The sequence below is a fragment of the Protopterus annectens genome, chromosome 11.part0, assembly GCF_019279795.1.
Source record: "Protopterus annectens isolate FY-2018-M chromosome 11.part0, PAN1.0, whole genome shotgun sequence".
In the NCBI taxonomy this organism is placed as follows: Eukaryota; Metazoa; Chordata; order Ceratodontiformes; family Protopteridae; genus Protopterus; species Protopterus annectens.
The window spans coordinates 1,491,027,988-1,491,050,358 of record NC_056745.1 but is presented as its reverse complement, the minus strand read 5'-3'; the positions used below and the strand labels follow the sequence as shown (position 1 = coordinate 1,491,050,358).

At 39.7% G+C, this 22,371-nt stretch overlaps 1 protein-coding gene across 2 annotated transcripts in view; it reads left to right on the top strand.

Moving 5' to 3' along the window:
- The window catches only part of HDAC10 (histone deacetylase 10), a 680,378-nt gene that overhangs the window by 528,157 nt on the left and 129,850 nt on the right, over positions 1-22,371 (top strand). For both annotated transcript variants that reach the window (XM_044088799.1, XM_044088800.1), the window contains 2 exons: positions 6,374-6,459; positions 7,225-7,281. In XM_044088799.1, the coding sequence (XP_043944734.1) occupies positions 6,374-6,459; positions 7,225-7,281 (143 nt within the window). The remainder of the gene's footprint in view (positions 1-6,373; positions 6,460-7,224; positions 7,282-22,371) is intronic.

Here is a 22,371-nt window from a genome sequence, read left to right as displayed (position 1 = left end):
TGCTAGCATTATCCATGTGGGTCTACTTACTTGGTTAATAAACGTGGTGCGTGAATAGCCATAGCATTTCTACCAGTAACATGAGCCAGAAGAGATACCAAGTTTGACCCAAGAGCTCTTAGAAGTTAGATTTTTCTGTCTTCCCTGCAGTAATATGAGGACTCCAAGAGTAAAACATAGAGTAGATGTAACAGGATTACTGAATAAAAAAAAAATATGTATTAATTTTTCCTTGTAGAAGGTCTACTGCCTAACTCCTTTCCAAAGGCCTTTCATACAGTGTCCTCAGACTGACTAATGACCTAATGTTGTAGGTATCTGCCCAGCAGTGCAGCAACCCAGTGATAGAATAATAGCACCTGGTTGAAATGCACATTGATTGATGGAGATTCTTGTGGTCAGGGTTTGCCATTGCCCAATCTGTATTGACCTCGAAGTTGATTATATTAAGCCCATGGATGCATGGGACATGGAGCGTCTGTGTGTCTGTGTGTCTGTGTGTGTGTGTGTGTGTGTGTGTGTGTGTGTGTGTGTGTGTGTGTGTCTCTGTGTGTCTGTGTCTGTGTGTGTCTCTGTGTGCGTGTGTGTCACTCTTCACCCAAGGTAAGTTTGGTGGGCTGTTCTGGATCAGATCCTATGTTCGCAGACATTTTGTTTTGGAAGAATACAGGGTGCTCTGATGTATTTTTTTATTCTCTTTTAACCAGATTAGTCCTACTAGGACAGTGTTCTCTTTTTAGGAGTGATCCGAGTTGACATTTCTATTGACTAAGAGAAATTTGGTCTGGCCACTGGTGAACTTACATATTCTTTTTTTTCAATAAGTGCCATGGGATCTTTTACAGCCACCTGAGCTACTCCTAACTTAGGCTGATGGGCCTCAGCTTAATGTCTCATCCGAAAGACGGCACATTCAGGAGTGCAGCACCTATGCTGCATTGCACTGTCTATCCAGGTACCTGTTTTGGGAATAGAACCCTCATGCTTCTGATCTTCCATCACCAAAGGTGAGAGTATGCTACCTGTTGACTCACTGACATAGTATTACTACTCTGCAAGTGCAATTCAGGATACAAAACCTACTTCAGTGCAGTAAATTTTCTTTGAGTTATGAACAGATACAAAGTAATGTTATATTTTCATTAGAACTAGAGTCAGATATTCATCCATCTGTTTTCCAGTATCCTTTAAAAGATTACAGCAGCAGTGGATCCTATCCTGGCTGTGAATATAAAAGCAAATATAGATTCATCACATCACAAGTATGGAATTATGGGTAACTTCCTGACCTTCAGGATCAGCTCTTTGAAGGTTTTTAATCTGATCTACTATGAAGCCGCTTGGGAGTTGCTTAGCAGAAAGTGGTCGTTGAACCTGTGAACATTGTGCTCATGTGTACATGTTCTGTTCTCATTCATTTGGCTCTGGAATGATTAGTATGTCAGACGTACCGTGGTGCTACAGCATCAAGTGACTCTGAAGAAACTCAGAAGATGTTATTAGCTCACCCACCACTACATATGCGCATACTACCATTACTCATACATATAGTACGCATCAAACACAAAAATCTACATACGCAGAGGTTTTCTCGAAAGACTTACCTAAACACCAGAGACCACCAAAACACAAGACTGCTACAACTAACACATTCCCCACAGCACCCACGACACATAGCAACTCCAGTGTCTCACCCACCAAGCTGTAAAGCGAAACACTCAAAAAACTAATTTTCCTGTCATTAGAGACTTGGTAGTGAGACACACGGATGTCCCACCCACAAGGTTCGGCAAGAAGGAAGTCATGGTCAGCTACCTATCCGGTGCCAGGATTCGTTAGATCACACATGCACTCAGGTCTTTCAGCAGCGAGTACCATCATCATTCCATCATAGTTCATGTTGTAGTGAATGACCTGAGACGTACCTCACTGGACTATATGAAGAGAGACATGACTGAGCTCTCTGAGTACGTGTCCCAGGCAGGTATGTCCCTAGCCTTGAGCAGCATACTACCCTCACCTAGAATGATACCACAGTATAAACAAAAAAGGATGATTTCAATAACTGGCGTAGTTTTTTGTATCATTCAAAGTGGATCCAGTTCCTGTCAGCCTGGGAAGCCATGGTTGACAAACCTCGCTGCTTTGCCAGAGACAGTGTGCACCTGGCACCTCTGGGCTTTTGGCTGCTGGCAAAGGCTCTTGCCTCCCCCACAGTGCCTTTTTTAGGGAAGGTCTCAAAAACAACATTACCAACATGAAATGAACCAATTAGAACAAAATAAAGGTCATGCTGCTAAATGCTAGGAACTTAAACCAAAAACTACACTCCCTGGAAGCACTTCTGTCACTAGAAGATGTAGATGTCTGTACACTCAGAGAAACCTGGTTCAAGCCCTCAGAGAGTACCCCAGCCTTGCAAGGGAAAATGCCTTCCACAGCTTGAGACTGCAAAATGAACGTGAAAATCAAAATAGGTGGTGTTTCTATCCATATTAGAAATAAATTCACCTCCTGTCTAGTTAGACTTGACAACTCCATGGAGTTACTGCAAGTCCAGGTTATGATGGGTAAGACCCCCCCCCCCATTCAAGTCAGTATGTTATACATCCCCCTCCATGAGTCACGATGCCCACAAAGCCTCCTTGGCCAAACTGGAGATAATCCAAATTTTATCGAACACTCTGGTTATGGGGAATTTCAATCCCACCATCAACTGGGAAACCTACTCTAGCCCCAACTCACTAGCACTAAAGTTCTCTGAATTTGTTAATTCAAATGCCCTGGAACAAATTGTTCATACCCCAACAAGAGGAACAAACATTCTAGATCTGGTCCTCACCAACATGTCAAACAGGTGCGCTGCCGAACTGTCGGAACTTCATTAGTTAAATCTGACCACAAATCAGTCACCTTTGAGCTGGTGCTAACACCAGAACTCGCAAAGGATGAAATCAGACTAAAAAACTTCACCAAGGCAAATTATAAGGGTCTATTTCCTCGAAAAGTCAGTTCAGTGAACGGCATTTACATCGAAAATGCCGTTCGTCAAACTTGCTCTTGTGAGATCACACTACAGTGAGGAATGGGCAAATTTTCCAGTCTTCACTGTACCGTGATCTCACTGTGAACAGTTCGCTGAATGGCATTTCGATGTAAAATGCTGTTCGCTGAACTGACTTTTCAAAGATGTAATATAGAACCAACTATAACCCTCCAAAGCAAATGTATAAATGCCTTCCCAGCCTCACCCCAAGATGGAAGTGGTAATTACACCAAAGCTTACACTAAAGATCTGTACAGTCACTTGCATAAGTGTGTAAACTGGGATGTACCAAAAAGAATCAAAGCTAGAGCCCCAAGTAAAAACAAGCTGCCATGGTGGACATCCAGCATCAACAAACGTTACAATAAACCCAAAAAGTTACTGTCCAAGAAAACAAAGACAAGGCCCCAACACTGGAAAAGCACCCTCCTTAGCCTCAACAGGCAAGTTAGACAACTTGTCAAATCCTGTAACGGCTCCTTTGACAGAATCCTAGCAGGTACAGCCAGGGATAACCATAAGGGCTTTTACGTATGTATCCTAAAAGGTAGGACACTAGTGACTAACTGTATCACACACACTGACCACACAGATAGCAAACTTGCTAGTGGATAGGTTTGGTGAAAATGTCACTCCCTTATCCCCTTCTAACTTATCACAAACCTTCCCCAAATTCCCCCCCCCCCCAACCCTACATATCTGAAGAGCAGGTCCACAAAGCCTTGTCCAAGGCAAAGGCACAGCCTCTATTGGACCAGATGACATCCCAGCCTGTCTTCTAAACAGGCTAAAACATGAACTAGCATCACCATGTAGTACCCTTTTCAGTCGTAGCCTAACCCACAGGCTTTGTTCCTGCAGAGTGGAGAACAGGAACAGTTATTCCCCTCCACAAAGGTGGCCTAGCAACCGACCAGGGGGAATTACAGACCCATAAGCCTGACCAGCCTCATCTGTAAGGCCATGGAATATATCACTATGGACCTCATAAATAAAGATGTAGGTGACCTCTAAACCCTGGATCCTACCCAATTCGGCTTCATCAAGATCCTTCCCTGTTAAATCTGGTGAACTTCTTTGAAAATGTTACCAGGGCCATTGACAAGGGTAAATCTGTGCTTATAGTATAACTTAACAACTTAGCAAAAGCTTTCGACACAATCTCACATTCAGGCATTACGGATAAACTTAGAAAACTGAATGTAAACCTCCTTCTTTGTCAGATGGGTTGCCAACTGGTTCATAAACCGGACACACACTATCAAAATGGGTGACTCCACATCAACCAGCAGACCTTTTACCAGCAGGGTGCCACAGGGATCAGTGCTGGGCCGCCTTCTGTTTGGTATGTACTTCTCAGAAGTTCAGGTCAAAACTAGAGGGTTGTGGCTGACCAAGTTTGCAGATGACTGCAGACTAGGTGCAATAATTGAATCCCCAAATTATGCCAGTATACTCCAGGAGGGTCTCACTCAGACCAGTGACTGGTGTATTACAGGAGGGTCTCACACAGACCAATGACTGGTGTATTACAGGAGGGTCTCACACAGACCAATGACTGGTGTATTACAGGAGGGTCTCACACAGACCAGTGACTGGTGTATTACAGGAGGGTCTCACACAGACCAGTGACTGGTGTATTACAGGAGGGTCTCACTCAGACCAGTGACTGGTGTATTACAGGAGGGTCTCACTCAGACCAGTGACTGGTGTATTACAGGAGGGTCTCACTCAGACCAGTGACTGGTGTATTACAGGAGGGTCTCACTCAGACCAGTGACTGGTGTATTACAGGAGGGTCTCACTCAGACCAGTGACTGGTGTATTACAGGAGGTTCTCACTCAGACCAGTGACTGGTGTATTACAGGAGGGTCTCACTCAGACCAGTGACTGGTGTATTACAGGAGGGTCTCACACAGACCAGTGACTGGTGTCTCAGTCACGGTCTCAAACTGAATGCAGAGAAATACCTCATTACTCCCTTCAGCACAAACAGTGTCCCTTCACACTATATAATCAACAACAATACGCTAAATACCCGTGAAGTGGTAATGGACCCGGGATCACAAGTTGACTGCAACCTTAACTTTGACCACCATGTGTCTACTGTAGTAAGGAAGGCTTTATGCGTAGCACACTTGATTAGTAATGGCATTGCCTCAAAAGCAAAAGAGTTTATAACCCCTCTGTACTTGGCACTAATACGGCCCATAATTAAGTATAACGTCCCATTTGGTATGTACCGTCCAAAGCACCTGCAGCAACTGGAGACCCTCAAAGGTTTCTAACAAAGGAGATCAAGGGGCTCGAGCATGTGCTTTACACAGACCGACTAAAGTCCCTGTCACTATACTCCATATCATATAGACTTCTTAGGAGAGACTTATGCCTGGCCTACAGAGCAATCCAAGACCCAAACCTAATGAACTTGCTGCATATCAGTAAATCAAACTGGGCTATGGCTACCCGTTCAAGAGACCTAAATATGGCCCATAATTGAGTATAATGCCCCATTTGGTATGTACCGTACAAAGCATCTGCAGCATCTGGAGAGCCTCAAAGGTTTCTAACAAAGAAGATCAAGGGGCTCCAGCATGTGCCTTACACAGACCGACTAAAGTCCCTGTCACCGTACTTCGTGTCGTATAGACTTTTTTGGGGAGACTTATGCCTGGCCTACAGAGCAATCCAAGACCCAAACCTAATGAACTTGCTGCATATCAGTAAATCAAATGGGACTATGGCTATCCGTTCAAGGGACCTAAATATGTCCTACTACTTAAATAGGACATGCTGGAGGGACAAATTTATCTCCCAGCGACTACCGCATCTTTGGAACAAGCTATCAATTTATGTGAAACAGAGCACCTTAATGACACTGTTCAAGAGGAACCTGGACGAGTGGATGGGGCACTGTAAATTCTTACCGGGTATAGTGTCCACAACCCTCCTGGACACTGTTCAAGAGGAACCTGGACGAGTGGATGGGGCACCGTAAATTCTTACCGTGTATAGTGTCCATAACCCTCCTGGACATGGACAATCATCACTAAATGCAGTCTTGGATATTGGCTAGCATTTTCATGGTATTACATTGGAATGATACTGCTAGGCTTAAAATGACCTCCAGGCCAATAGCCTCGTAATCTCCTATGATCCTACGGTAATATGTTAAGTGAGTTAGCTTTCCCAGTTTATTATTGACTTAATGGTATTCTGGGAGCTGTAAGATGGGTAGGTACAGTATACCCGCCTCTTGTTATGAAACGTACACTTATACGTTAATTGTTTGTACTTTCATAACTTTTCTTTTTTGTATTCTGTAGGTAAGGAATGGATTTGCAGTACTACCCAAGAATACTTCTGCCTCCTCACTTGCAGTAGCATACAGTATAGCATCTGGAATAAACAGGTATCTGTACTAGATTTTGTATTTTACTTTTTAATGAATAATGGTTACCATCTTCAGAAATCTTTTGTGGTCCCCAGATGACCCATTAAGTGTTCATCATTTAATCACTGCTGCAGCAGCCTTAGCTAGATGGGTTATAACTTCCTCTGGATATAACAGCAGATAATCTTCCAAAGCTTAAAGGCACCTTTCACCTGTGTGGCAAGGCCTTTAGAGCTTTCCTGTCAGCAAAGAGCATTCCTTTTCTGGGCTTTCAAGGATCTACAATAAGCTAATAATGTCTCATTGCTGGGTAGACAAACTCCCTTTGAGGGTGGGGGTAGGGGACTTCCAAATATTATTTTTGTACAGAAACATAATTTATTCAGTGAAGTAATTTATCTAAAATGTTTTTGTGGACTGTCACTTGACTTCTAGTTGCCTTTTACTGTGAGGCACAACTTTTTACTTTTGGGGAAAAAAGTTGTTTAAACTAAATTTTTGTTTTGTTTTCCTAACTAAATCATGTGTTACATTACTTTAGAGGGCTATGGTACATATTTAAGGTGTTTTTACTGTGTCTTTTTGTGGAAAAAAATACTTTTTCTAATATTCACCTGTTTTATAGACTACATCTGTCAGTCTTGCCTGTTTCACTGGGTTCCTCTTACCTTTTAGAAGCCCTTTTCATTGTTTTGTGAATGTCTGCTTGCCAGAAGCTTGCTTTGTCTGTATGACTGTATCACAGATATTGAAGGATTAATAACATCTTATGCTTTTCTTTAGAGTCCTGTATGTAGTTGTTGGAGAAATGGATGTTCCAAATGCAGTTACAGATGATGGGTAAGTAACGTTTATTTGTTGGGGGGGGGGGGTTGTAGGGAATTCTTGCTGTTAGTTATATTAATTGTATTGCAAGAGTTGATTCAGACTGGACAAATGCAAGCAAACATTTTCACAAGAAAGATGCTGAGGCATTTTCTGTTAGATAGTAATGTATTTCAGTTGAATCAAAGCTTGAGCACATAGTTGGAACTTTTTTGCTAAAAAGTTAGCAGCTATATTTAAATTATAATTTATATGAGACTCTCATAAGGGCTAGGATGGAAGAAAATCTAAATGTATTTATATTTACAACATGCTTCATGGAGTAAAATAAACCAAGTGATAAATGTGATGCTATTCAACTTATCTGTAATGTAAGATTGACTTTTAAGAAAGTATCATTGTGATATCAGGGACCTTCATTGGTAGGGCCAATGTTGATTTCATCTTGTGTTGTATTCTATTAGCATTTTTATTCTTGAAGTTTGAATACTGCAGGGCATGCATCAACTATGCCAATGCAATGTAAGATTTCCCAGAATGCCCTGGGGGAGTGTATCCAGCTACTTAATCTGCTTTTCTGCCACTTGCACAAGTCCTGATCCTTGCACACTTTGTGGAAAAGTGAATACATCTGATGGCAGCAGTACCAGAGTATTTGTTGAAATTATCTAACTGTACCCCGAGCCAGGACCCACATCAGTGCTATAGTCACCGAGCCAGTACCCACATCGGTGCTATAGTCACTGAGCCAGGACCCACATCAGTGCTACAGTCACCGAGCCAGGACCCACATCAGTGCTATAGTCACCGAGCCAGGACCCACATCGGTGCTATAGTCACCGAGCCAGGACCCACATCGGTGCTATAGTCACCGAGCCAGGACCCACATCGGTGCTATAGTCACCGAGCCAGGACCCACATCGGTGCTATAGTCACCGAGCCAGGACCCACATCGGTGCTATAGTCACCGAGCCAGGACCCACATCGGTGCTATAGTCACCGAGCCAGGACCCACATCGGTGCTATAGTCGCCGAGCCAGGACCCACATCGGTGCTATAGTCGCCGAGCCAGGACCCACATCGGTGCTATAGTCGCCGAGCCAGGACCCACATCGGTGCTATAGTCGCCGAGCCAGGACCCACATCGGTGCTATAGTCGCCGAGCCAGGACCCACATCGGTGCTATAGTCGCCGAGCCAGGACCCACATCGGTGCTATAGTCGCCGAGCCAGGACCCACATCAGTGCTATAGTCGCCGAGCCAGGACCCACATCGGTGCTATAGTCGCCGAGCCAGAACCCACATTGGTGCTATAGTCACCGAGCCAGGACCCACATCGGTGCTATAGTCATTGCACAGAAGAAGAGTGTGACATGAAGCACCACCATAAGTACCAGCGATTCAGTCACACCACCTACTGATGTAGGACAGAACTGCTGGCCTAGCTCCCTACCCAGATTTATTTTTATTTTATTTTATTTATGTCTCCCTTATTGACATGGTTAGTCCCACTAGGTTAGAAGCCTCTTTTCAGGTGAGACCTGAGGTGGCATTTATACTACTAGGGGAAATATGGATAGGGCATCAAGGAATTTCCCCTACTCATGATTGGTTCTCGCAGAAGCGTTGGACATCAGTTTGTGCACACGTCCCATTCCTAGCACAGTGGCAGCTGGGGCATGGTGCGTGACATGGAAAATACACTCGAGAGAGTGGTGGTGAATGCTAGTTCAATGAGAGGAGTTAGAGGGAGCAAAGGATTTGGAGATGTTGTTTTAAAGGCAGTTATTCATTGAAACAGAGGAGATGGTTAGAGAAGAATAGTTACAACCCTCCAATCGAGTGTTGTGGGATAGTTTATTAAAGGACTTACTAGAGCAGAGTGAGCCAGAAAACAGAGTATCATGGGGAGATGTTATGGAAATAATACAGTAGGAGAACACAGAAACAACATTGAAAGAGGACAGCACACTGATAAAAAAAAAAAAAACCTATGCAGAGGCAGTTGCAACCATCTTTGTGGGACAGAAAGAAAAGAATAAAGAGGCGACTTCAAAAAGAAATGTTGTGGTGAAAGTTCAAAGTAAAATAAGTCAGGAGTTGAATAGATAAGGAGGCACAATGTCATTCTACCTTTGGGCATGGAAACACAAGAGGTAAGAGCTTCCATTTTGCTTACTAAAAACATTTTGTGACTTTTCTTGAAACTGTACAAGGCATTGAAAGGTTTCTGTGAGTATTAAAAGAGACAGAATGATACCCATGGAATGAGTATCTGGATAAAACATCTTTTCAAAAGACAAAACACTAAATACACATACAGTGTTGGGCAGAAGTGGAAAGGGGGACTTTAAAAGGATGTCTTAAAAATATCTGTAAAGTAATGGACATTTCAAAAGGTCTGTGATAATAGAGGTTTATGGACTGGGGAATGGGATTGTAATATTGTTTTAAAATGGAAACGGGTACAATTTTGAGTATCATAAATGTTGAGGGTAACAAGGGTGTTGTAAAATATTGAGGGCAACCAAGCATGTGTTTTTTTTTATTTTTTTTGGAGGGGTGGGGGTTAGTGAATAATTGTGATAAAAAGAAATGTTATATATATGGGAAACAAGACCTGAAGCACAGAAATGTGAACTTGAATGTTACAGATGACAAAATGGACGTATATGGATGGAATGTAAAGAAAAGGATAATTAAACAAACATTGAAAATCCGAGGGATGATGAAGAACAAGTTAGAAATGAAGCAGAGAGAGAGAAAGAGATGAAACTTTAGAAAAAAGGGAGAGAGTAAAAAAGAAGAGGAAACAGAATAGAATCCGAAGTTAACGATGAAGAGGATATACGTTGTAAAGTGGTAAGAGTGGAAAAAAATCTGTTGGTAAAAAAGTAAAAGCAAGAAGAAGGAATTTTAAAGGTATTAATATAAAAAGAAGAGAATAAACGGATGACAAGTATTAAATTAAAATATATAAAAGTAGTACAAGAGGAAAATTATCTATTTTAAACTAAGGAACAGAGAAATAAATAATTTAAGAATTCTTTCAGTTAATGTAAACGGTATGAAAATATAAGAAGGACAGGGATGTTAGAATGGTGTAATAAATGTGATGTCGATATTATTTTGGAAGATATATATATATATATATATATATATATATATATATATATATATATATATATATATATATTCATTTTTCTAAAGTTTCATCTATTTCTCTCTATATATAATCCATATATGGTAATCCATTAAGTACAGAAGAAGTAATTAGGGACCTGGGGACCCAAGTTGATAGCAATCTCTCATTTGACAACCACGTGGCCAAAGTGGTTAGAAAAACATTTTATGTAGCCCACCTAATCATGAAGGGATTCACATCTAGATCAGGGGAGGTCATCGTGCCTCTTTACTCATCCCTCATCAGGCCCATAATTGAGTACAATGCCCCTTTTGGGATGTACCTTATCAGACACCTGCAGCAACTGGAAAGACCCCAAATGTACCTCACCAAGAGGATCAAAGGGCTCAAACAGATGCCATATGCTGCCCGGTTAAAGAAACTCCAGCCCTACTCAGTGGCATACAGCCTGCTCAGAGGCAATCTGTGCCTGACGTATAAAGCCATGTCCAACCCGGAATTAATGGACATGCTGCACCTCAGAAAATCCAAATCCCATCGAGCGAGAGACTTGAACCTTAGCACTGAAATAAATAGGACATGCTGGAGGGACAGATTCATAACCCAGAAGCTTCCTTCACTCTGGAATAAAATCCCAGTCCAGGTTAGGCAGAGTCCCTCATTGACTCTCTTCAAGAGGAATTTTGATGAGTGGACGGGAGATCATAGGTTTACCCCAGGTATCACTTCTGTGTCACTGTTAGACAGAGGCACAGTATACTAACCTCGAAAAAGGGCATAGCAAAATTAATTTAAAATGGGTGGTGAAAGCCAAACACATTCTGGCTAGGCTTATAAATGCCCTAGGGCAGATAGCCTAGTATGAACCTATGAACCTATAAGATATAATGTTTCTGACATATGAAGAAAGACAAAAAAAATGGGATGAAGAGATAATATGGGAAATGACTAGTGTTCAGGAATAGTGGTATAATGTAGAAGAGTAATGAAGATCTTAGATGCCATATTAGCTAGAATGGTAACTATTGTAGATTTAATATGGCAAGGGAAGGTCTATAGAATTATAGCTATTTATGCTTATGTAAAGAAGGGGAGAGTTTATTTCAAAGGATATTTGATTTTGAGGTTGCAAATATGCATATTATAATAGAAGATTTTAATTGTGATTTAAGGGGAAATGAAAAAAGGAAAAGAAGTAAAAAAAATAATAGAAGTTATGAAAAGTGGGAAATTGGTTATATGCAATATGAAATCATGGACATATAGAAGGGGGTGCATTCAAATCTGAAACTGACTGCTTTATAATATCAGATGGAGTATGCATAACAGAAGAGGAGACTGTTGCAACAGGTTTTTCATATTATTTGGCAATGTGGATGGAATACATGATAATGAAAATTATACTATAATAGGAAAGGGTATAAAAAGAATACATGAAAAGGAATGGAATGATAAAGGAAAGGACATTATACAATTATAGATCATATTACTATGGAAGCATTTTATGATAGTTGGTCTGAATTGTGGCTCACTTTTTAAAGAAAATCTAAAAGGATTTTTTTTTACATTGGCAGAGCTGCGGTGGTGGTGCTGCGGTAGCGTTGTCGCCTCATAGCAAGACGTTGTCCCGTTCGATTCTCAGCTAGAGCATCTTCTGTGTGGAGGCATACGTGAATGGGGCGTGCCTTCGTTGAAGGTTGTGCATCAGAGCTGGCAACTCGGCACATAAAAATCCACTACCAATCATTAGCGGACCGGAGTTCCGCTGTGGTGATCCCTAACCGGGAAAAGCCGAAAGAAACAAACAAAGAGTAAAGTAAAAAAGAATGAAAAACAGGAATATGTTAAAACATAAAGGCGCATTAGAGAACTTAAAGAACAATAGTAGAGAGTATTACAAAAAAATTGAATGAAATTTACAAAAGAAATTATGAAAAAATCAAGGAATTATATAAACAGATATATTTTTACAAGGTAAAAAGGAAGAGGTGTCAGCATATTTAAGTAATGTAGTGAAGGGGGTTCGTATAGTAGTTTAATGAAAGAACAAAGTGAAGGATAAAGGAGAAAATCTAAAGAAAAATTAAGATATGGAAATTGTAGGTTACATGGACGATATGTTTAGAAAGAGAAAGAAAGTACAATAATTTGGAAAGTAAAAAAAAAATCTCTGTAAAAATTAAGAATCAGCTTGTCTAGATGGAATCAGATTTGAAGATTATAAAAATTTAGAAGAATGGCAGAAAAGGTGTTTATGTGCTTTTAATGATTGCTTAAATGTAGGCTTAAATTGTATAATTATGCACTAGAATATTAAAATGTATATGAAAAAAATGAGAAAAAAGCTGTAAAGAATTGGGGATCAGTAGAATTAAATAACATGGATTATAAGATATTTATGAAACTACAGAAAAGATTTAAAAAATATGTAATATATAATGGAAGAAAGTGTATATGGAATGAATGGAAAAAGGTGCTGAAAGTTATTAATGGTAGAGAAATGGATGATATTTTTAAAAAGGAGAGAGGATGTAAAGCTTATGGTAAGTGATATTAATAAAGCATTTGATTCAATATAGTGTGATATGTTGAGGGAAATAATGGAAGTATACAATGTTGGCAATAAAATTAAGCAAGTGTGTATGACAGCATATAAGAATAATAAAGTAAGAGTTTAGTGAATGGTTGGTTAAGTAAAGAAATAGACATGAGAAATGGTATAAGAAAACGGTGTCCTAAGAGAAGTACTTTATTTGCTTTAATTATGAATTATAGTCAGTGAGGTTAATTGTAAAGTGAGGAATGCAAAATATGTAATTCATACAGACATTAGAATTCCAGTTATGATGTCATATGCATATGGCATTATTATAACAACTAAAAGCAAAGAGTAAGTGAGAGAAGTTATATTTTAGTTAGTTGGTTGAAAGAAATAGGTATAAGGTATAAAGGACCGGAAGATGACATAAAAATAATAGGTATACAGTTCTCAATGAAAAAATCTCTGTATTAGGAATAAAATCTGATAAAGAAGGAAATACAAAGCAAAATGGGAAACGGTATTAAAATATGTGTGTCCTATGGAAAACTTACAGCTTAGCTTATAAGAAAAAAAGTAAGTTTGATTAATTCAATATTAATAGATACAATAGCATATTTAGCAAGTGTTATGATTCAGATAATATATGAGAAACCATTGTTAGAAATATTTTTCTCTTTCATATGAGGTTCTAGATTAAATCATGTTAAAAGAGTTGTTATATTTGAACGAAGGAGGAGTACTAGGTATCCTCAATCCAATCGTGTATGTTGCATCTAAGTTTTACGCAGTTTTGAAATGTAGAAATGAAAAAATGTGAATTTACTAACAACTTTAAACATAACTATGAAGAATTTTGGGAAGGAATACGAAATAGTAAAATAATTTTATAATGAAGAAATAGAGAAGTATCAACAAAAGATACAATTGTGCGAACTATAAAGATCGATGAAAGAAAAAGATAGAAAAACATGTTATACAATATTATGAGACAATATTATTGCATTAATCCATTTGAAAATGTGCCAGAAGAAAAAGATTAAAGCAGTTATTAAATAAGTAAATGGTGTAGTGATAAAGTTGAATGTCAAGATTTGTCATGGATAGTGGGAATAAAAAAATACCAAATAAAGACAATATGTTGTACAAAATAATAGATTAGCTGAATGCAGATTGGTGATACTGAAAACTAAGAGTACATATCAAAGAATACATGTTTCACAGGTGGAATGTATAATATCAAACGTGGGTAATAATACCAATGAAATGTTTATTAATGGATATTTCAAAGTAGAGGTGTTGAATTTCTTCTACACCTCACATCCAATAATTCCTATGTATTATGGGGTACCCAAAATTTATAAATCATTGGAAAGCCCACTAATGAGACTGATTATATCTGGGAGAGGTTGGATAACTGAACCTGTGTCAAAGTATTTATAAGCAATGTTAAAGGAAACTTTATTACAATCTGTTAGTTATGTTAAGGGCAGTATGGACTTTCTGGAGCAATTACATACTTGAGTGGTTTCAAATTAAAAAAAATATCTGTTTGTTACATTGGATGTAGATTCTGTCTTCACGGTTATCCTGAATGATGTATGACTGGATTATCTGAGAAACCATATCACTAACTGTACTAATAGAAAAAAATGCTGATATTAATTACTCTGTGTAATTTATTATATCTGGTATTTAAGAACAATGTCTTTTTGTATAAACAGGAATGCTATTTACAGAAATAAGAGGTAGCTGTGGACACCCAAGTTGCAAATATGTATCCTAACATTGTTGTAGCATTGTGGGAGGATGCGTATGTTTTGTCTGAGAATAATGTATAAAAGGACAGTATACTGTACTACAAGCATTTTGTAGATATATTTATGATCTGGGATCATGATGAAGATGAACTTAATAGCCTTTTGGCATATTTTATGCAGACTCTTGACTTCTTGAAATTTTAAAAATCCCTGTCAAGTACAGAAGTATTTGTTGGACATTAGGATTATAAGAACTCTTAATGGAAACATAGCTAGAACTGTTTATAGGAAAGCCATTAAGAAGAATGCATACCTACACAGATGTAGCATGCACCCCCTTTTATGTTTTCAAATGACGATAGATATTGAGATATGCTAGATTCAATAACAGTGATGACTGTTTATGTATTCAGATGAAATTGTATTCGATTTTTGTAATAGGGGATATAGGAAAATAGACCTTATATAACAGAAAGAAAAAAATTATAGAACAGTGTCATGATTTAGCAAAACCAGCTTTTAATGGAGCTAATAGAAATAAAGGCAAGGCTGTTAAGGTTGCTAATAAACTTAGATATGCGATCACATACAATCATACTAACCACATAAAAGATATTGTACAAAGACATTGGCATATTTTAGAAGGTTTCATCTGTCCTAAAATGGGAGATTATCTGAGTAACATGCCTTTATAAAGAGCAAAAATTTGGATATAAAGAACTGCAAGTTTGTACGCATAATATGAATTATATCTGGAGGAAGGGTACATGCCTGTGTGCAAACTGTTTATTTTGTATGTATATAGAAACAATAGTTTTATGTATCCCACTGCCAAGGTGTACCACATCAAATGATTTGTGAATAGTAATACAAATAACTTGATTACATCATGCTTTATAAAGTATGCAATGGATTTTATATTGTAAAACAAATCTCAGGTTAAAAGAAGGAATATGTGCCTGTATCTCTGATGTTGAGAGAGGGGTACAGACAGATGCCTTATTCATACATATGTTCAGTTTAGACAGTGAACTCTTGTTCAAATTTGCTGTTCTCCAGTTAGTAATGGAGTATATTACAGGTAGAGATATTGTCAGAGACTAAAAACATTGAGCATACATGCATAGAAAAAATGGCATGTTTATAATTCTAAAGGACTGAATGAGACTGTTAACCTGAAACCTGTATTGAAGTTGAAACAACAGGAAGTATAATATACGGATGTTTTAAAATATTTTATATATAATTATGTATTTGAACAGTTTTATGTACTCGATGAGGTTTTACAAACTCGTTGAATGTTCGATCATATGCTTATGCATGCCACACTGTACCAACACATTTATGCGTTTTTAACCAGATGTGCATGTATGGAATATACACTGACCTGAGAAAGTATAAGGAAAAGAGTTTTTAGCTTGTCTGTGTTTGCTAAATTGTCACTGTGGTTTTGCACAATCCTGTATTCTGGATGTTTTGTTGTTTTTTACATGGATGCTGCAATCGGTCGCTGAGCTGCCTTTTGGTTTGTTTGCTGCCCCATCCGTACTGAGAAAATCCAACGACAGGAGCAGCAGTTAGACTCAGCGATGGAAATGGTGCACTGAGATAGGGGTGCCGTAAGATGATGTGGGGGGGGGGAATAAACAAAAGAATAATAACAGTTCTCAAGTTTTTCCTGAGGACAAAGCCAGCACCTTTAGAATTGCACATGACAATCGTGTCTCCAGTCTGTGTGGTTAAAGTATATGAGTGTTTAGATATACTCTTCTGAGTATCATCTGTTTATCATAACATGCATAGTTCAAAATATTCAAGAATCTGTATCTTTGTAATTAAGGAAGAACAATCAAAAACAGTGACATGAAATACTAGAAGCGATAGTTAATTCACATTGGTGACAAACTGATGCTTCTCACTAAATACTGGAAAAAGTTTTTCAGGTTTTAATGTGCCTTAATTTATTAGTTATCTTTATGATGCTGCACAAATTTAGATATTATTTTTTTTAATGTAACAGCATCCAATACAGGCAAGTATGAAGTATCATTTTGTTAACATTTTTATCCACTACAAAAAAGTAAATTTTGGAATAAAAAAGTAACCTGGACATAAACTGACTTTGGGTTGAACAGCAGAACAGCAGTTAACTTTGTCATCTGGCAGAACTTGATGCTCCATTTTGATTGGTTGCTTTCTGTGTGAGGTCTGCATCTTCTCACTGTATCTATGTGGGCTTCAACTGGGTGTTCAGGTTTTGTTAAACATCCAAAAGACATAAGACATATGACATGGCATATGTGAATTACTGATTCTCCAAACGTGTGTGTGTGTGGGTGTGTGTTGTCATGTGAGAGACTGGCAACTTATCCAGGCTTAGTTTCTCCACCTTGTTCTTTCTGAGGGCAGGGATAGTCTTTGACTGCTATACAACCCTCAGCTTGATAGAGAAGCTTTCACCAAACAAAAGAATAAATAGGCTGCTCACAGAATTGCATTTTTCTTCTTTCACCGATTATCAATTTTAAAGCACCAGAACTTTCACCGATTATCGATTTTAAAACACCAGAACTTTCACCGATTATCGATTTTAATGCACTAGAACTTCACAGTTGTTTAGTATAACAGAATGATCAGTGACACATTAAAATGCTTTTGGAGGGAAAACTTTTAAATAGATTTTCTCCTCGTTTCTCGATAGTTGGAGGGTATATTGTTCCCCCACTGCTGAACAACATGATATTTTCTTAATTCTGAATGCAATGCATCCTTACAAAATTTAAAAAGGCACAGTCACTAGAATTTGGCACTGTTCTTAGTGCTTGGCAAATGATCAACAACTTAAATAGAATTCAGCAGAATCTATTAGGTTTAGGATTTTTGTGTGGAAGTGTTAACACATGTATTTTTATACCCTAAGTAGACTTCAGAGAATTTTTCTATGGGTGGACAGCAGTTGCTGAAGGTGTAATGAGAGAGAGAGGGGGTACTTGGGAATGTGCTTTGGGAATGTAATAAGTTGGTACATTTCAAAAAATCCCTGCAGCGTAATTTTCAGGAATGTTGGGGAATCATTTTATTTATCTATTTATTTCCAGTTTGATTACCGGGGAAGTCCACTGGGCCCAGATGACCTGTTTTCAGTGGAAGCCCGGGGAGAAAAGCTCCAAGATGCGTAATACAGTAAAGATACAAAAGTATAAAATATACATTATATAGAACAGTTTACAAATATGTATATTCAGTGTCATGCATAATCAGCAAAGTTCAATGTGGTTGTTCTTAAGGGTCATACTATACAGATTCATTTGAGCAAACACTCTTATGTTGTAGGTGTGGAAACACTTTACATACACGCATCATGTAATAAGTAGCTATAGGAGTTGCAGAGAGCTTAGATGCACTCATGGGAAAATAGCTATGGGAGTTAGAGAGCTTAGGAACCTGGGAGAAAACCTCCTGGGGGCATATACTTAGAATTAGGTAGGGTGAAGGCAGGTACATTTCCATTTAGTGGACAGGTGTTTGAAAAGCTGGGTTTTGAAGATTTCTGCATTAGATATAGTTCTTAGAGTGGAAGGGAGAGAATTCCATTTCTTGCCTAGTGGCAATGAAAGGACATTTGAATTTATGGATAGGAATTAAGTTTTGATGTTCAGATCTGAGAGATCTGTTTGGGGTGTAAGGGGGAAGGATATTTGTTAGAGCTGGACATTTTGTTGGGTGAAATACAAGTCTGTGTGCAGTGGTGAGTTGGAGGTAGTTTAGGAGTTCTAGCCAATTCAGAGATTGTACAGTAAGGCAATGATGGGTGGAAGTTTTGGATTTGGTGTCCAATGTAGTGATTTTATTGTAGCAGTTTTCTAGTTTGGAGGTGATGGAGGAGGACAGGTTGGTTAGGAGAGGGGCTCCGTATAATTACGAAGGAAGTAGATAAGTAGTGGTCAGAGTGTGCCTAGTAGAGTGGGAGAGAAAGCGATTGTTCCTGTACAGCATACCTAGCTTTTGGTGGGTTTTCTTTATGTTTTGTTGAATGTGGATATCAAACTTGAGCTGTTCGTCAAAAGTAATGCCACGTAGTTTAACGGAAGGAACCACTTCTATAGGTGAGTTGATTTGACTAAGGACTTTGAAAGCATTTTTGTCGTAGGAGTAAGTCTTTGTGGGAGGAAATAGTAGAATTTTTTATTTATTTGCATCGAGAGAGAGGTGGTTTTGGCACATCCATTCTTCAGGTACTGAAAAAGCAGTTTGGGTTTTATTGAGCAATTCAGAGAGGTTGGAGGCAGAGCAGACTAAGGTTGAATCGTCTGCGTATTGAATGATTTTGGCATCAGGAATGGCAGTGTGAAAGTTATTGATGAAGATGTTAAACAGCATAGGCCCAAGGATGGACCCCCGAGGTACACCAGTTGGGGTAGGTAAGAAGGAAGAGGTGGAGTTCTTCCATTTAACTGTCCAAGGATGGACCCCTGAGGTACATCAGTTGGGGTAGGTAAGAAGGAAGAGGTGGAGTTCTTCAATTTAACTGTCCAAGGATGGACCCCTGAGGTACAACAGTTGGGGTAGGTAAGAAGGAAGAAGTGGAGTTCTTCCATTTAACTGCCCAAGGAAGGATCCCTGAGGTACACCAGTTGGGGTAGGTAAGAAGGAAGAGGTGGAGTTTTCCATTTAACTGCCAAAGGATGGATTCCTGTGGCACACCAGTTGGGGTAGGTAAGAAGGAAGAAGTGGAGTTCTTCCATTTAACTGCCCAAGGATGGACCCATGTGGCACACCAGTTGGGGTAGGTAAGAAGGAAGAGGTGGAGTTCTTCCATTTAACTGCCCAAGCATGGACCCCTGTGGTACACCAGTTGAGGGTAGGTAAGAAGGAAGAGGTGGAGTTCTTCCATTTAACTGCCAGAGATGGACCCCTGAGGTACACCAGTTGGGGTAGGTAAGAAAGAAGAGGTGGAGTTCTTCCATTTAACTGCCCAAAGATGGATCCCTGTGGTACACCAGTTGGGGTAGGTAAGAAGGAAGAAGTGAAGTTCTTCCATTTAACTGCCCAATGATAGATCCCTGTGGTACACCAGTTGGGGTAGGTAAGAAGGAAGAGAGGGAGTTCGTCCATTTAACTGCCTGTGATCTGCCTGACAGGTAACTAGAGAACCAGGATAAAGTGTTTGGTGAGAGATGGAGGTTTGAGAGATGATAGAGAAGGTGTTTGTGGGAAACAGTATCGAATGCTTTAGACAGATCAAGGAAAACTGTAGAAGCTAAGTGTCCCGAATCTCGGGCTTGATTGACACTTTGTAGGAAAGAGAGTAGAGCGGTTATAGTGCTATGGCCTGGGCAGAAGCCATGCTGGGTAGGTGTAAGAAGATGGTTTTGGGTTAGGAAAGGCTCAAGTTGGAAGTGGATGCACTTTTCTAGGATTTTGGAGATTGGTGAGAGCAGAGCAATAGGGTGGAAGTTTGAGATGCTGTTGTTTTTGCCTCCTTTGTGAAGAGGAAGAATATAAGCTGAGCACTAGAGTTTGGGGACGTAGGATTTCTTTACAGATCTGTTAATAATGATACTGATTGGGAGAGTTATACCATCAGCAGCACATTTTAGGAATTAGGATGGAATATTGTCAGGAGCATTAGAGCAAGGTTTAAGTTTGGACAGAAGTCTTCTTATAAAGTTAGTGGAGGCAGGTTTGAGCTCGAACATAAGGTGAGGGTTATTAGGGGAGTTAGATGGAGAAGAGTGAGGGACTGGTGGGTTACTGTTGGGGAACATCTTAGTTAGGTCAGAAATAGTTTCTATGAAAAATGAGTTACATTCAGAGCCTAGTTCAAGGTCGGATTTACTTGGGTCAGGACAGGGGTTATTCTTGGAGCCTGGATTGAAAAGTGAGTTTATTGATTGCCAGGATTGCTTGAGGTTTTTATTGTTATTGGACTGGAGCTTAATATTGCAGGATTTTATGTCCTTAGTGATTAGCTGTTTTGCAAGGTTACAAAGCTGTTTCTATTGGAGCAAGGTATTCGGCAATTTATTGTTTTGGTAAAGCTTCCATAATTTGCTCCTTTGATGCATAATTTGTTTTGTATCTTTGGATAGCCAGGGAGCAGTATTAGTTTTTATCCTTTTGTTTATTAGTGGGGTTAGGGAGTTTAGAGTGTCTAGGAAGACAGAGCTGAAGTAGTCCATAGCATTGTCAAGAGGAAGGGTGTTTAGAACTTGCCAGTTCATTTGTTTGAGAATATTTGAGAAAGTTGTGGGGTTGAAGCTAGTGAGGTTGCGAGTGAGAATGTATTGGTTCTGGTGTGGGGTAGAGCTAGTTGAGCGATGAATGAAAGCTGGGAGGTGGTCGCTAATGGTGTCAGGAATTGTGCCAGAGTTATTTATTTTATTTGGATGGGAGACTAGGAGCCAATCAATAGTGGATCCAGGGGGATTTGTTTTGTTGGGTCAGGTGATGGAGAAGATTCTTTAGCTATGTTAGAAACCTAGGAGGAAACTCCCAGATATGCTCAGAATTAGTTCAAAATGATGTGAAGATTACTGAACCTACACACATTGCCAACATACTGGCTGACAGGTTCAGTGCAAACTTCTCCCAAAAGGAGAGATATCTATACCAGAGGATTGTAGCCCCCCAAACATCTACAACGCCCAGGTGAGAACTGCTCTCTCCAAGGCAAAAAACACAGCATCCATGGGACCGGATGGTGTCTCCGGCTGTGTGCTCCACGAACTCAATGAGGAATTAAACCCGCAGTTAGGACAGCTGTTTAATCTTAGCCTCACCTCAGGGTACGCACTCCAAGGAGTGGCGCACGGCGACTGTGGTCCCACTTCACAAGGGCGGTGCCTCCACCGACCCTGGTAATTACCGTCCCATTAGCTTGACGAGCCTTATCTGCAAAGCCATGGAGAGGATCATAATGAAACTCATAAATAAAGACATAGGGAACTTGCAGACTTTGGATCCAACCCAGTTTGGCTTTGTCAAAGGCAGATCATGCCTTTTAAACTTGGTTGACTTTTTCGAGACAGTCACCAAGGCCATTGATGAGGGAAAGGCAGTCCATACAGCCTACCTCGACCTGGCAAAGGCCTACGACACAATACCCCACTCAGGTATCATCGAAAAACTCAGCAGCTTGAATGTAAACCCATACATCACAAGATGGGTTGCAAACTGGCTAAGTGACAGAACCCACAGGGTCAGAGTTGCTGGAGCCATGTCAGACTCAAAGCCTGTCACAAGTGGTGTCCCACAGGGCTCAGTCCTGGGTCCACTCTTGTTCGGCATCTACTTTTCTGAAGTACAAGCAAACACAGGAGGGTTATGGCTGACAAAGTTTGCAGATGACTGCAAACAGGGCGCCATAGTCGAAAACACATCTGACACAGATATCCTTCAGAAGGGCCTCACAGAAATGGATAACTGGTGCCAGAGCCATGGCCTAAAGTTAAACGCCAAGAAATGCATAGTCATACCCTTTGGGAAAAACAAGGTTACCCCTAGCTACCATATAGGTGGCAATCCACTGAGCACAGAAGAAGTCATCAGGGATCTGGGGACCCAGGTTGACAGTAGCCTTTCGTTTGACCCTCATGTTGCTAAAGTAGTTAGGAAAACCTTCTACATTGCCCACCTTATCATGAAGGGATTCACATCTA